Below are 17240 nucleotides of genomic sequence, written 5' to 3'. Positions count from 1 at the left end.
CCAACAGCACATATCTATTCATTTCAGAAAATGCTATCTAAGGTTGTTTTTGCTTCTTTGCCTTTTCATTTTCTTGCAAGATTGCCTTTGCATCTATTTATACTTTGTATTGACTGCTGTTTTGCATATAATATTATTTTCTAAGAAGAATTTATTTTCAACTAGAAGGTATCAAATGTATTACAAACACGAGGTAGTATGTAAAAAATGCTATAGTAGTGAAATCTTGGTGTGGAATTTTACTACCACCTTCAGTGGGCCTGCCATTTCAAATAGAGCTACTCAAATAAAACTAAGCACCCTGTGTGTTTTGCTTATCTAGAATAACTCCATTCATCCCTTTGGAGCTGTTCTGGGTTTACAGCACAAGTGAGGAGGGAAAGGACTTTGCTTGTTTGTTGTTTGTGTGAACAACACTGCCGATCTATTTACTGTTAAAGCATCCTAATAGAAGAAGGCACAGAAGAATCGTGGCATAGAAGAAGACTTGGCTATGTTTTCTTTTTTACTGCTGGATACATAGCAAAAGCAATCAAAGATGATTCTGCCTGGTGTCTCACTTTTTTTTCTCAGTGTCTCTTCTTCATCCTCAGTGGCGGTTGGTGTGCTGTGCATTAGCATGACTCACGAGAGCCTCCAGACCCTCAAGCCAGGCACTGACGTTGTGCTTGACTTTAAGTACGTGCTTGAATCCAATTTGAGTGTTTCGACAAGCTCTAGAAGTGTCATACTGTTACCTCAAAAGTGGCTGTTACTGGCAACCCAGGCTAGACTCCTGGAAAACTTGCTGTTGCTGGAAAGCAGTGCCAAAATGGACTGGAGGACAACTCAGTCTGTGATATCTTCTGGCTTCTGAAGCTATCTTCTGCCCAGTACCACAGAATGTTTCTCTGTGTACCCAAAATGCTTTTAACATAATAAGAAATAAAAAAAATAAAAAAAAAGAGATCAGATTATCCAGCTTGGTACAAGAGCTTAAAATGAATACACATTTCAGTTATTCTTTCTATGGGAGTCATGAATTTCAGAGATAAATAGCTCAGTGTTAAATCCTCAGTTACCTGAAGTCTATAACTTCTCATAAGTTGAGTTTTGCAGGGCAGAGTGCTTTTTAGGAATGGTGTTATTGCATAAGCAAGGCACTTCAGTGTGGCCCTTAGAAATGGTCTGTCCATACCTCTTGGCATTTCAGTAGTTATGAGCGGATAGCTCACATTGGGATTTTATAAAATCTCTGCCCAAGTAAACTCTGAAATTAGAATGGTAGTTTGCATCCTTTAGCCATATAAATCCTTGTGTCTGATAATTACCCACTTCCAAGGTTTCTATTAATGTTTTGAAATGTTTTAATGTGGCAGCATGTTTCAAAACTTAAGAACAAACCATATCTTTGGAATGGAATATAGTTTTATATGCACTTCTTATTCTTCAAATCTAACATGACTTAATTTGAAGAATTTAAGCATATATAGCTCATTGAAGTTGATATAGTATAACAAGTTAAGTTAGTAAGAGTCACAGTCATGGCTGCAACAAGGCAATTCTGGCTCCAATTCTGCAAGCATTTTGAGACACCTGTTCAGAAGAGGGCAGCCTGTGTTTCTCTTCTCATCGGGGTGCAGCTGGCTGCAGCATGGAGCTGCAGTGAACAACATATAATGAGGGATCATTATACACGGAGCTTTACTCCGCAGAACAAACTGTAATGTGAGATTCTTTAAAGAACATTACTTCCTTGTCTGCAAAGGATCATAAGGATATCATAGGATAAATCAGGCTGGAAGGGACAAAAGCTGTTGATAAAACAAATGACTGTTCCTTTAAGCTGAAAATATTTAATGATGAACAGAAAAAGTAAATGGGGTAACTTGGAAAGGACAGGAGCAGCTAGGACAATAACGGCAATGGTGCTTGTCTGAGGTTATGCTCCTGCTTCTCTGCGTGTGCCCATCATTCCTACAGACACATTTATCAATTAATATTTGAGGACTGAAAGGCTTTAAAGCTTCACAGAATTTCTTTATCTGACAACAAAACACAGACATGTTCATATATACTGTGTGTGATTTTTGCCAGTGAACACACGGATACATAAGTATCATACCTGGCTGAATTTCAAAAAGGCCACGAGCTTGCTTGTCCTTTCTTGAAAAGGAAGCCAGGCATATTCATCCAAATATCTTATACCTCCACATCAGTTACCACCCCAGTTTGTTCTTATTCCCTGTCTCTACAGCTATACACATACCTTTGTCTAGAGAAGAAAAAGCAAAAGGTGTCTAATCTGGGACTAGAAAGCTTCTGAAATGGTGTGGGAGGTGATAAGCATCCCAAAACCTTCCTCCTGATGCGTGTCCTAAAGCCTTCCTTAAGTGATTTTGCCTATATTTTTTTTCCAAGTTTTTTAATCCCTGGCCCAAATAGCTGTTGCATTTCCTGACTTACAGAGAACTCTTTTGGTTTCCAGGGAAGCAGACAGACAGTGGGCTCTTCCTCACAATATACATCACTAAAGTCAGGGTAAAAGGGAATTCTGTCTGTACACGTTGGAGCACCACAGTCCGTGTCTGTTGGCATGAACGAATATACAGCATCTTTCCCATTAACCCTTGTTTAACTTAGAGCAATCCTCTGCTTTTAGTAGCATCAGAAGCTGAGAAGGCTGAATATTGTCCAGATGAAGTTAAGAGGTTTTCAGTTGAATTGAGAACTATTCCTCCTTTTGACCTCATTAGTGGTTTTTTTAATCATTTACGTGAGTTTGTTATTAGCATTTTACCTTACAAAGCATTTGGGAATAGCTTTTCGTTGTGTGAATAACCTTGTCTGAATGCATTTTAAACCAAACACAATTGTGATTTTTACTGTCTGATATTCACTGTTCATTCTGTACTGTTCTCCTGGGTAAAAGGTTTTAGTTATCCACCCAGGACGAGAAGCATGACCCAGAATATATGACTTTGGATATAGGTCCCAGCTTCATTGCACCTAACCTTAGATAATTCAACCCATTAAACTGCTTCAAAACTTTCAGAATCTGATTAGCATCTCGGAGGGCCTCCATTGACAATGTGAGTAGTTTTGTAGGTAGGCTCTTAAATTAGGTATGCAGCCAGGCCTTTGTTCCCGCTAATATACTGTTCTCAATTAGTTTTCCAGCCAAATTCAAATACAAAATGCTCACCAAACAAGTCAACATATCAAATACAATGAAAAAATCTAAGTCTTTTTACAAGTGGAGGAAAGAAGACCCGTACAGGGTGAATTTGGAATTGGTCAGGAGCTGCTTTACTGGGATTCCAGGAGTTTGGGTGCTGCTTCTGTGGTTGTTTCTATTTTGTTTCTTTTGAAATGTGAAATACAATGACAGTAAATGCAAGAAAACATTGCATGACATTTTTGAGAATTACTTTCAATTGCAAATCAAATAAAATTTGGATAAAAATAAAACATTTTGTTTGGATTTTCAAAAAGTTACATTGCAAAACCCCTCAGCTTTCTAAGAATTAAAGCTGACCATTACACTGAGACAGGAAAGTCAAAATATTGCAAAAAATGATTACATAAATATGACTGTGGGAGGATCTGCATGTTACCAGGTGCTACCGCTCAGAGAAGTGAGATATACTAAAGTTTTATGTTAAAAGAAAAAGAAAAGATTGACAATCCTAAAAAACCTGTCTATTAAAATGCTCCAAATCATTTAAAAATTAATTAAACACATCTAATGGAATGCAATAGATCTAAACATATTGTAGGTACAATCATCTTTCACGTTTAGGTGATTTATTGACATCAATGAAAGTATTCATTTGAGGAAAATGGTTAAAGTTTGGTCTTTCGATATGCCTTGTTATCCAAACATTCAGCCCAGGATAATGTGAAATTACTGAAATTACAATAGATGCATTTCAAGTAGGCACAGAAGGAACAAATCAGTGCCAACTGACTGAGCTGGAAACTACGTGATAGTTATTTTTATGGACCCTAAGGAAATCTGGTTTTGCAGAGGAACTTCTTCATTCTCATGTTGCCCACTGGTGGTCTCCAGACGGTGAAAGACTGGCGTTCCTGACCATAAATGACTCTCTGGTACCGAACATGGTTATTCCCCGATTTACTGGAGGTCTATATCCAAAAGGAAAGCAGTATCCATACCCTAAGGTAAGACGAGTGTGAGTGCAGCCCCCACCTCCTCTTCCTTGTTCAGTGATCGTGTTCAACTATACGGAAGGAGTGTTTCTAGACGGTAACAGAGGCTGATTTGGTTCATGTTGCTTTTCAGGAAATATTAATCACAATTTTTTTCAGTAGACTGTAACACCTTTTGCTGCAAAGAAACTATAGGGTGAGGGAGCAGCAGACAAACTAACTTGTAGTAATTTCATCATTGATAAATGGCTTGGTAAAAGCAATCCACCAATTCTAAGAGAAGGGTAATGTGTTAGAAGGACTGCAGAGAATATACTGTCACAACTGCACTGGAATCATACATGCTGTGTGCAGAGTGCAGGGCATGTTCCATTGCAGTTTTATAGATCTCAGGAAATTATACTGTTTTATTAATAAATGTTACAGACTGGCCCTGAATAAGATAAGCCACAGTAAAATCTTTTCCTGGGCGTCAAAATGAGGGGAAAAAAAAAAAAAAAAAAGAGCTATGACTGAGTTTTGGAAGACTTACAGAAAGGATTTTAGATTCATGTTGTAAAGTGAAAGAACAGCCCAGACATGGATAATGTCTGAAATCGCTCCTCATTTTCTGGGGATTTCCTGATCAGGTGCCTCCCTAGCCATCGTTTTTGTGCAGAGCTCCAGCACTGGTATTATCTTCCAACTTACCAGTTTATCCATCCCTTGCATGCAATTTCAAAGTGTCTGAGTTCCTTTCTGATGTAGGTCCTTGTATGTGGTACTCCTCTGACGTTTCAAGGGAAGTTCATTGAGGGCTTTAGAAAATATTACTACTGTTTTTTTGGTGATGACCCTTTATTCTTGATAGGTGCACACAGGCTGTATCAGGTACTATGAAACAATAATGTGCATGATATAAATATAATGTACTTGTGCTATGACATAATATTCTAATGTAATGAAGTAACAGTATTTTAAGAGGTAGTTTTCATGCTTGCATTGGCAAAAGGCTTTGAGTGACAGAGCAAAGAAAAAAGTATTTTTTAAAGTCAGCTTTGTAAACAAGAAATGAGTAATTCCATTTCATTAGCAATTCAGCATAAAAGTGATACACAATACTACTTCAGTTATCTCATTAATGAAAAAACATTATCTTTATTTAATGTCTCCATTTAATGCCAATTTAGCTACCCGTTAAACATCATTAATTGGTAATGAAGCTTGTGGTATAGCAACAGAGATGAAAAAAAGAAAAAGGTTTGGTCTTTGTTATAGAATGAAACCATCAGAGAAAATTATATCTATGATTAAAAAATAACATGAAACCCACAGACCCCTCTGCCGTGTCCGGAGCAGGGCTGGTGATGGCAGAGCTGGGGTAGTGCTGTGCTTCTGCGCTTCACGTTGAGGGACTGGCACGGATCTGGCCATGCCTGCTGTGACAGCGTGCTTTAGAGTGTCTCTCTACAGCTCATAGTCCTGCTGGATAGTAATTACTCATGGCAGCCCTCCTAGTGAGAATCCATAGATACCACTATGCAGTCAATGTAGGGTTCAAAGGATATAAGGATGCTGCAGCTGTGTCCTAAAGACTTCATCTTTCAGTGGTTTTCTTCCACAGTTTTGCATTTGTGTAAGCTGTGTTCATGCAAAGGATGCCTTTGAAAGATCACATTTGTTTTGAGGCAAATGCAAAAGTTTTTATGAAAAAAAAATAAATTCTAGGAGTCTAATTAAATCCATTTAAAAAATTTTTTTTAGCACTAGTAAAAATACACAAATACCGTTTTCTTGTCCCCTGCATCGCTCAGAAATGAGTGGATACACATTCAGACTATTTATATTTTGAGATAAGTCCAATTTCTAAATTGAATTTGTAGGTATATTTCAGCAAGCTATTTTGCATTTCTAAATACCCCTGTGAAGCGCCAGATATACAACTTTGTAGTTTATTATGATAAAATCTGTAGCATCAGTGGTTTTACCTTGTGCATCCAATATTAAACAGGAGTCAACCCCATTGAGAGCCACAGTTTTCACCGCCCATACCCCAAGGATGCTATGTAGTGGGGTGTGACCCTTGTGACTTACAGGAAAAAGAAGCTTGAACATGATATGGCTAGGAGAGGGATGCGGGACCAGTAGCATCTCCTTGCAGCCCTGCAGAGCCTTGCTTCCTATCTCCAGTCCTTTCTTTTCATCTCAGGAACATCTCTTAGTAACGAGCCATGTTACTGGGAGAACGATGAGTGCCACCTCTCTGTAGATCCTCAGGATTTATCAGAGTCTTCCCAGGAGATATATATCGAACTGCCATTTTATTCCCCTTTAGCAATAAGAAGCATTTTGTTTCCCTTAGAGCTTGCCTGCCAAAGCAGCTGGGTCCTGAACAGGGCCAAAAATAGATGTCCAACTCAGCAAGCCAGGGAAGGAAGACAGAGGGAAAATGGTAAAGAAAGAGGAGGAAGAGGAGGAACGTTATCCCAGATATAGGACGGCTTTTTGGAAGAAGGAACAATAGTGTCTGGAAAAGACTTTGCTGGAGGCTGGGTTGAGTTGTTCTCTTAGGAACTGGCCATGGTTTTGCATCTGACTTTGCTGAACTGGGCCAAACCACTTGGTCGCTTGCTCTGCACACAAAGGTCTGCCACTGATGAAGCAGTGAGAGGATTACTCTATTAATACTTCGTATTTTTAACTATGTCATTCATATAGCTGGAAAATTATTGTTTTAAATTTAAGATTTTTAATTTTTAATAATGTCTCATAATTGTAAAGATACTGCAGTATGTTAATGAGTTATTCCATTTAGCTATCACTGATTCAGTCCCTCTAAAGCTCCTATTTTCTTTTTCTTCAAAGGCAGGTCAAACAAACCCAACAATAAAGCTGTTTGTAGTTGATCTGTATGGACCAGCACATACACTGGAACTGATGCCACCTGACAGCTTTAAATCAAGGTATGTAATTTCTTTGTTTTGAAACTCATGTTTAGTTTAACCTGACTGTCTCTCAGGCTAATCGTTGCCTTTTTACATCAGCACAACACTTATCTTTGACTGGAATGCACTTGATCTCCGTCCCCACGGCTGAACATAATGATGATAAAATAAAATACAGCTGTATTGGATTGATGCTCCTCTTAAAAATCACAGTGATCTGGGAATTGCTCACATCTGATGTCCTGAGAAGCTCCAATTTACTTGAAATATATGAAATTAAGAATCCTAAGATATGGTCAAAGGGGCTGAACGTTTGCCCTGGTTCTGAGGTTCTTGTGGCATTTGCTGCCAGCCTTTCCTTGCTGTGTGCCAACTTGTTGCTTTCAGTTTCTGAAATGAGATTGCAGAACGTAGAAGTGTCTTACAAATGCACAGAACGTGTAATCAAGGTGTTCATTGAGAGAGGAATGTTCTGAACTTTTCAAATCCAGTAGATTACGGAAAGTTTCATTTCTCATCAGAGCTGACAGATGCAGTGAGGTGACAGAAGGTGAGATGAGATGAGATGAGATGCCGCCAGATCACACAGACTAAGAAGGGCTGTTCTGGGTTTTTCAGGAGAATCTGCTTCAGAACCGCTGAGCTAATTTAACAGTCCCTTTGACTTTGAGGCTGAAGAAATGAGGTCTGGCTGCAACCAGTGACTCTCCTCCTAAAGTTGCTGCCTTAAGCTGAGCTCCCGATTACCTGTCCTCACTTTGAGATGCCTCGAAACTTTTGTTTAAGGGCAAGAAAATTTTCATCTTTTCCCTTATGCGTATTCCAGTTTGTAGAACTGCAGTCATCTTGATCAAATTCCCGTTGTGGTTTCAGTGCACATGCTAATGATCTTCTAACCCTAAATTATTATATAATGTAGGTAATAGTAACGATAAAAGAGTTACCACAGTCCAGACCTGGCTGCAGTCTAAGGGCCAGGGAAGCGCCACATCTTCTCTTCACTCAGGGCGTTGTCAGATGGAGAAATACCTGAAAAGGATCTGTAACCATAAAGCTACCTCTAGCTAAATAAAACCCCACCTCTGTATATAGTTGTTGTTTTTGCAGGTCCTACAAAACCCAAAAGATTTAATGGTAACTGTTCCCAAAACAATCTGGATGTTAACAGTGGGCACTGATTCACAGCCATTGCAACCAATTTTTAGCTGGCATAGCTCTCTTCTGCACAAACTGAGGTCCCCTAACTTAGTGCAGGAATAATTTAATAGTGAATTATGCCTCGCAATTATTAATGTCAGCTGGAATGCTTACTGATTGTGTTAGTGAAAGGAATGATTTTGAATGAGTTGTGCTTTTTGAAGTATTTTCTTTCTGTTGATGGGCTACTACTGAAAAACATAATAAAATCTCCTGCTGCTTGTTAACCCTTCATTAATTTAAGTGATAGTGTAAGATCTGAAAGAGATTCCTTGCTATCAAGATTAGCATCTTAATTCTCTTAAACAGCATTAAAATTGTCCCTTAAATGTCAGAAGGCACGAAGAAGTGAAATGAGAAAGCAGTGTGTAAATCCTCAAGAAAAAAAATATCTTGAAAATGTTGTTCAGATGTTACGGTTTCACTCTAGATTTTTCAGATATGTTCTTCCTCACCAGCAGATTGAAAATAAAAGTAGAATCAAATGAATGAATATTGGTATCTTAAAACCTTTTTTACATCTTGAAGCTGAAGGCTAGCAGTAGCTCAATTTGCAGAATTTCTTTTGTGAGCCTTAAGGGGCATCTTTGCCAGATTTTTGAGTCCTTGATAAAGATATTGTTGCTGTTTAATTGAAATAATATTCATGTTTAAAAATCTGTTTTGCTGCTGTATGAGAAGACAGAGTAAAACTATTTAAACCTGGAAAAAAGTTAGTGTCATCTTAATTTTAGTTATTAAGGTATAATGTCCATGCTATAAAATTCAGAAAAAAAATATATAGTTGTCAGCCAAGTATACTGTAAATCTTGTATTCTGACTGTGGATTTGAGTAGCAGTCAGTCATCACACTGGTCATCAATCCATATATATCCATGTATCAATATGTATACAGGTATGAAGAATGAGCTTTATATAGTTTTATGGATCTTTCAGGGCAGAAACATTTTGGAAATACATATTGTACAAGTCATAACCAACTGCTGTTACGGGAGAGATTCATTCCTATACAGAGAAACTACATAAAAGGGTAGGGAACAAGGTTTCTGTTATTTATAACCATAAAAAGTAAGATTCAGATTCTCAACTCTCCCCAAATTGTGTGCAGTGCAGGACCTCTAAAGACCGAAAACTGTTTTCTGATTTTTAGGGCATCTGGGAACTTGATGTAAGGTTGAGTAAATTCAATGTTCTGCCTTCATTTACTGCTTGCAGTGATTCTGTAAAGGTGCTAGGTAATACTTCCCAACTTTTGTTCAGGTTATTCAGATATAAAGATAGCAATAACATTTGTAAATTTACTCCTCAAAGTTTTATTCTGTGGAAAAATTTACCATCTACTGTGCATTGTTAATGCCAGAAAAAGGCTGACAATCTTTCTTTAAACATGTGGCTGTATTCTGTGCAATTACTGTTTCCCCCGTGGGGTTTCTATTCCACGTGTACAATTACATTATGTTTTCTTCAGTGGCAAATATGATTTTGTACTGCAGGGGTTTTTTCTCATTAGTCCTAGAAAGCCAATATATATGTAAGATGAAAGACATGTGCATTCGTACACTGCTAGCTCCCGAAGCTCCAGTTGAAAAGGTAATACTCGCCTCCCACTGCAGATCTTGGACAAGCGATACGGTGTGTAAGCAGTCAGTTCAAACCACTGTGACTTAGGATGCCTGAAGAATCCTTGTAACCAGTGATATTTAGATATAAGATATTGATATGATTAAATTATGTAAGCTGATTTTGCAAAACCCATGCTTGAATTTATACCTGTCAGGCAGAAAAATTTAATTGCTTTTCCAAAGTGGAAATCACTGAGATTTAAGATGGAGAAAAAGTGAAATAGCACATGAAAGAAGTTGCAGTTGAGTTTCTAGAGCTGTGCTTCTGTATGTGATGAAAAGATTTTTCTGCTAGAACTGTGTATTAGCTCTCGCAAGTCTCAGCGTGGGGGTCCCCCACTCCTTGCTTTCCCCATTCGCAGCCACAGTGAGCAAACTGCCTCAGCTCTGTGCTGTTCCCAGCCGCTGCTGACTCGGTAGTCTTAAAATGCACTATAAGAAATTAAATCAGTCCTTTTTCTTACTTTTTTCCAATAGCATTTAAATGCCTGAAAAAATGTTAGTTGTGCACATTCTCATTTCACATATACCTGCTTTTAAAGAGACTGAAATGTTCAGTCAGACCCTTCTGACTTTCTATGACAAATTTAAATAATTTTTATTGATTGTAATTAAGTTTTTTGTAATGGAACTGAAAACACTTAAGAAATTGAATTTGCATAATTTCAAATAATGCTCTTACAAGCCTCATCAATGTTTTCATTATCCATGCATTTCCAAATCAACAAAATCATTTGGATATTTCTGTACTTCTAGTTTGAAATCACCTCTCGAATCTAGAAAAGGTTGGGTTTGTACTTCTGGCAGCCAGTTTATCTCAGCCTTGCTTTGGAATAGAAAGCTTATTTGATTCCAACTGGAAATGGGAAAGACTGGGGGGAAGGGTGTGCAATTTGGTATTAAGAAAACTGGGGTTTACTTACAGCTTTTCTTAGCTATGCTACATCTAGTCACTTCTTTTAGACTTCTGCCCCTCCCCTCTTCTGTAACTTGGCAATAACAATACCGATCTCACAAGGTTAATGTAAAGGATTAATTCAGTATCATCTCTTATAGCAAGTGGCCATGATCTATTCAGCCAAAGCCTAAAAATATCTTCACGGACTTTGTTGAAGCTTTCCCACACAATGCCAAGGTATTTCTTGATTATTCCCTTCCTGTTCTGTGGGAAGAAATGCAAGTTCTGCATGTGGACAAGCAGGGGCTGGGACCCGGCTGCCTGCCCAGCCGTCCTGCCGAGGGGTTTGTGCTTGGGGCTGAATGGGAGACAGCAGTGCACGCTTAGTGTCACCAAGCCTGGACCGCTCTAGGAGGAGTGTGGCCAGCAGGCTGAGCGAGCTTGCTCTGTCCATCACCCGTAAAGGCAGAGCATCATCCACACCAATTTTGGGGATTCAAGGGAGATGATGAGAGTCCATCGGTGGGCTACCAAGGTGGTCATGTCCAGTTATCTTAGCTACCTTGCAGGTCACGTCTCAGTTGGTGGTGTTCTCCATGGGCGTTTCTGAGAATGACATTTCTTATTAGTATCTGTATATTCTTACATGCTTTTCAATACACAACAATATAAATAATTTAAGAATATAGTAAATATTGTAGAGCATTGTGCATGGGGCAAGTTTCTGTTGTTTACCTTCTTAGATAACAACCTGCCAGCAAACTGGTAGAGCATAGATTGACTTTCTTTAGCAGCCAAATCCAAATCTATTAAAACCATCTACAAAACTAAGGTTCTTTTTTCCATTGCCATAAATATTAAATGTCTTCCAGCTATTCTTATGAGCAGATTTCTTTCATAATCAGATCATTGGCTTAAAGTCAGGGCAGATTTCTTCATTAGAGTGAATGATATGAAGCTGCAAAGTTTGAGTCTTTTTCTTGAACAGTTTCTTATTTTTAAGTTTAATACTGTGGGTTGTTTTTCTGTGATGTTAATCTATTTCAAGTCTAAGTAGCTAGTATTCAAATTTAATTATGATCGTTACCACACTTCCAGTGTAATGCAGTGCAAATCCCTTTCCTTTGTTCAGCTTATTGTCTCTGTTGACTTTGCTAAGTGCTTACAATAGCAGCCAGCAAGATACACACATATATTTTTCTAGTCACAGACATCCCAAAACTTACAAGTGAAACAAGATGTGCTGGACATTCTTGAGCGATGATAAATGGATTAGCAAACTGTTAAACGACCTCCCTAGAATTGTGTATCAGTTGAGATAATCAAAATAAAGGAAAACATTCTATAAGAAAGAAAGATTAGAAAAAAAATTGGATCTTCCAGCTTGGCAAAGGATGATAAACACCTTTGATATTTAATATGTTTTTTATCAGCAGTGAAAAATGAATCCAGATTTCATCAAGTTACAAGTCTTTGGAAAAAAGTTAATTGCCATATGCTCAGGAAAGACATTTGGTTTCTTAACAACTACAGTTGGAATTATTTTTTTCTCACTGATTATCCTCCATCCCACTTGGGCCCCAAGACCTGACCTTTCTCAGTGTGCAGCACCTCCTTGGAACACGTGAGATGTTCCAGTTCCTACTGTTGAGCTGACTGTATACGTGTCATGTTCCTGGTTCACAGGCCTAAGGGAAAGCTGTACCACCTTTACACTGGGTACCTTGTAGAATTTAGACCAATCTGAAGCCAAGCCACAGATTTAAATACCGAATGTGGAATCAGAAGTAGCTCGCTCTCTGGTCAAGGAGCTTGAAGCTCTTGTTTTTATGCATTGCCTGGTTCAATCCAACTTAGAATAAAGTGAGTCATGTACAAGCTCCTTCAGTATGGACTGATCGTGGGATGCTGTGGAAGGAGACTGCATTTTCAGGGTTTTCTGTCTGCCTCTATTCAGATTAAAGAGAAAAGCTCTCTCTTTGGAATTCACAGAGGAAAAAATCCTAGGGCAGGTGAGAGGGAAGAGACTCTAAGAAGTCTGAGGTGAAAACCTGATTAGACCATAAGATGGGGACTGGCTAAAAAACCCAGAAAGGCAGGTCTTTGGGCAGGGGTTGAATGAGGTTTTCTTGACAATCAGGGATTTCAGTGGGAACTCTGAGAGAGGAGATGGCTATGAACAAATGGGTTTTATGGTTCCCGTGATCATCTTATAGTGGCCCTGCGGTGAGAAAAGGGATCGATAAGGAAAACCTTGGAATTAGCTACACAAAGTGTAGGAAAAAGAAAGTTAGGAGTGGGGTGAGGAGACACAGCTTGAATAAAGCAAGCCACAGCAAGAGAGGGAAGTGTACTCTTATTAGGCCAATTGAATGCTAAAACTGGATTCTGTCTCTGCCACGCAGCTCCTGTGTGATACAGTGAGTTTAAACTGACATCGCACAGCCGATTGGTAGTTGTGTTTGTTACTCTTAGGACACAGAGTAAATTAATCCGCAGTCTGATTTAAGAAATGTTCCTGAACAAGGATGAAAGTTGTACTCTGAACATGCAAAGTGCTGTAGAGCATCTAATTAAATGGGTATCAAGTTGAGGGTCTAAAATGAGTGTAAATTTTTATTTAATATCTTACTTCAGTCCTTTGTCCAGAAAGCAATCATAGACTTTCCTCTTTAAAGTGCTGTTGTAAGGAAACTTAATGTATTTACAGATGCAGAGGGTCTAGCAATCCCAGTACATTTGTGTATTTGGGTCCGGAGGGAAAGAGAGTGTGCTTATTTTCATTGCTAGAACAATAGATGAGTTGCAAAAAAAGCCTGATAAGTTTGGAGACACAAACTGATAGCAGCTTCGTCAGAACTGAAACAAGTTTTGCCCTGCAAGCTTCTCTGTTTTTATTCAACTGTATCAGCCAATCTAATAAAACATAAGATTTTCTTTTACAAACTTCGACTTGGTCATATCTGTTGACCTGTGACAACACTACTACTCTGTGTATGTGAAACAACAGATGAACTGCAAAACTGTGAAATACAAAGGAACGTGACCTGGAGACAGTGTTTCATTTCAGAAGGGTATGTTTTTCTACTTATGTATATATACACACTGCACTACAGTCCTGATAAACAAGTCATAATGTAGTGAATACACTTTAGTGCATAGTTGACGGGGAAAAAAAAAAAGGAATTTTTAAATTGTCTTTTGCTTTCACTTCAGTGATCAAGGAGTTTATGTCAGTGATTGAAGATGATCTTATGGTTTGATTTGGACTTTTAATTACTATATCAGTCAGATTCTGTTTCCGTCCTCACTGAAGACTTTTTCAAATAGAACAGCTCAGGCTCTATTTTGTAGAATTTGCTTCTGGGATAATTTGGGCTTTGTTGTCAGTGGATGCTGTTTTACATTGGTGTCTTTAAGTCTCGGTAGAGGGAGCCAGTCTTTATATACATGTTTTGAACATTTCCTTTTGGCTATCTTCTGGCACAAGCACAGCTGAAATGGGTTTGGATGGCCTGATGAAGGTATGACTGCAGAGGAAGTTTTCAGCTCTTGTTTCTTGAGTTCTGCTATGGGGAATCAGTTACCTGAGGTTTGGTGTTGCACTCTTTGGTTTGCTTGTTGGGTTATTGCTTTATTGGCTGTGTCACTTGGTCTCGTTATAGATCTTGTGTTACTTTTGGTGTATATATTTTGTTCCTCAATAAGCTAAAAACTTTTAAAACCAAAAAACGTAAGTATTAGACTCAGAATATACCTGAAGTCACCATTTCTAGTCATCATTCTGGTATCTACGTGTGAAAATATTTGTCTTACTAAAAATCAAACATAAAAGGCAAAAGAAAGTTGGGCATATTGGATTGTTCAGCTGTGTTTGTTAAATATAGCAGCAGACCAGGGCTGGGTGAAGCTGCAGTGAATTGCTGTCTCCTGCATCTCCTGTGTGCAGCATCAGAGTTGTGCACAACTTTGCTGTTGATGCTGCTTTGTCTCTTTGATCTAGTGAGAAGTCTTTTGAATGTATAATTAAATATGTGTTGTCAAAGAGTAATGAGATCTCCATCAGTATTAGATTAAAAGCCTAATTATATGCAAGCTAAGACCCTTGTTTTAAAGGGGGGCTGAGTTTCCAGACAAGTTCTCTCCACTGTTGCACATAACTCAGCTGGACTGTGAGAGCTGCCAGCTGCCACGAGTAGAGAAGCGAATAGCCTGGCTGGGATGACAAGCTGCAACAGGTCTCCTCTGTAACATCCCCACTCTGACAGCCTGGGAAGTCTGACAGGGATTTTGGGAGGAGGGAGACAGATACTCCATACCATGAGTCTGTGCCTAGGAAGCCTCCCTTGCACCACCAGAGTCATTGAGGGCCAGACGATTTGTCCAATGCTACGAGCTATTTGTTAAAACGGAAGCTGACACGCACGGATACTGAGCGTGACTTCCCTTTTATGCAGAAGTCCCATTATTTTATTTTATAAAAAGTTATTATTTTATAACAAGTGACATTTTAAAGTCGTCTTGCCTGCATGCTAGACCTCTTTTTTTGGTTTGGCAGTAGGGCTGGATTCTTTTGCAAAAATGTGTTTTCTGAAGGTATTTGGTATAGGAAAATACTGCCTTCTGTTGGAATTCAGAGTTCACTTTTAAGCTGGCCAACAAGTACATGGTTCATGTGTATTCGCAAACATGTGTTTCACAAGTATGTGTTTCACAATTATATGTTTCACAGTTGCTAAAGTTTATATATCACAAGTGGCTGAGAAGGAGGTGCTAACGGAGTACAGATTTCCCAGGGGAGCAGCACACTAGGACTGAGCCTTCCCACTTGTAGGAACACAGATGCTGGCATTTGGGGTTATTTTCTCCATCCCTCGGTACTGACGGTGTCATTCAGTACAAATCCAGCATTTGATAAGCTGTATATATATCTTTTTAAAAAAGTCTAATCTGAAATGGGAATGATCTGAACATTGTGTTTTCAAATGTTTGCTTAGGGATTATTACATCACCATGGTGAAATGGATAAGCAACACCAAGGCTGTGGTGAGATGGTTAAACAGACCTCAGAATATCTCCATCCTTACGGTTTGTGAAACCACAACTGGGGCTTGCACCAAGGTAAGTCAGATTTTTTTCCTAGGCTCTCTTTCAAGGTTTCTTCCTGCATTTTGTTTTCATATGCAGAAAAAGATTTTCAGAAATCAGTTTGCAGATGCAGTAGTTGCAAGCTGAATGTAATTAGTCAACAGAGAGGAAATAGATGTGAGAAAATTCCAAATCTGGTGAAATGATTTAATGCAATTAGCAACTTTGAGTGACATTTTCAGAAATACTAAGCTTTGTTCATTCATTAACTTCAGTGGGAACTGCAGTTGCTGAACATCATGTACTTTGAGTATAGCTAGTGCAGTGACAAGCTTGTCTTCTGTCAGATATTTTCAGCTGCCTGGTGCCTCCTCTCTCTCCTTACAGACTTTCATTTCAGATCTTTCTGTCTTTCACAGCTTACATATGTTTAAGGAAAAGGTGTAAAATTCTGATAATTTCTGCAAATTCAATAGCAGAATTAAATAACTTTAGAAAAAAAAAAGAATTAAAAGACAACAGGGATATTTTAGTTTGAGTGTAAGCCAAGCTGAAATACATTTTTCTTTTTGAATCCAGCCACATCTCATCCCTTGACCCAAGCTTTGACTTCTGACACTCCTGCATTACATCTCTCCATTTTCACAGTCAGTCTTGCATCTCGACTGCAGTTGGCCACTTTCCCATTCTGAGTCATGGTCTCTTCCCAGAACCAGCTAAAAGTGCAAATATTTTCCATACATGTTAATGTCAGTACCAACAGGTGCTCCAAAGTAGAGAGCATAACTTGGCAGCGTAAATGGTTCCGAGTGATGGATGTAGGTCCGAGTTTAGCCTCTAAGTCAAAAGGCTCCCATCAGTGTCTGCTACTGAAGTCGATCCTGTTAAAGTGTTAGGGAATATTTCCCAGCTTGTCTGCTTCTTTTGCTACATAGTGCAGGTTGCTTTTCCTGACTTAGAAATTGAGTATAAATCCCCAAACTATGGATTAAGATTGTGAACATGGAGATTTGTTGATTGGGTTGCTTTTTACCTGGTTCCTGCAAGCCTTGTCCCCTTTTATTAAGAAAGTTAGTCATGAACCGCTGTGAGCAGTCACTTCTGAAAGGAAACCCTTATCTGCTCCAAGGTCAATTGTACTTGTCTGAGGTAGGTATCCAGGGAGCTGTAATCCAGGACATAATATAAGAGAGATTGAGAAGTCCTGGTCTAGAAGAAATAAAGTGCAGCGAAGAACCTTGTAGGTGGGTGAAGGATAGGGATGCAGTGTCACCGTAGTGAGCACAGCTCAGACCGGGCTCATGCTTGCAACCCTGGGCAGTTCCTGCACTGCATCTGCTGGGATAAGGTGATGCTCTT

At 38.9% G+C, this 17240-nt stretch overlaps 1 protein-coding gene across 1 annotated transcript in view; it reads left to right on the top strand.

Moving 5' to 3' along the window:
* Positions 1 to 17240, top strand: part of DPP10 (dipeptidyl peptidase like 10) — a 292219-nt gene that overhangs the window by 238526 nt on the left and 36453 nt on the right. Inside the window, exons 9-11 of the mRNA XM_075757159.1 lie at positions 4010 to 4164; positions 6997 to 7094; positions 15791 to 15914. Of these exons, the coding sequence (XP_075613274.1) occupies positions 4010 to 4164; positions 6997 to 7094; positions 15791 to 15914 (377 nt within the window). The remainder of the gene's footprint in view (positions 1 to 4009; positions 4165 to 6996; positions 7095 to 15790; positions 15915 to 17240) is intronic.

The sequence above is a fragment of the Balearica regulorum genome, chromosome 6, assembly GCF_011004875.1.
Source record: "Balearica regulorum gibbericeps isolate bBalReg1 chromosome 6, bBalReg1.pri, whole genome shotgun sequence".
Lineage (NCBI taxonomy): Eukaryota > Metazoa > Chordata > Aves > Gruiformes > Gruidae > Balearica > Balearica regulorum.
The sequence above is the reverse complement of the archived record's forward strand: the minus strand, read 5'-3'. Positions and strand labels throughout refer to the sequence as shown.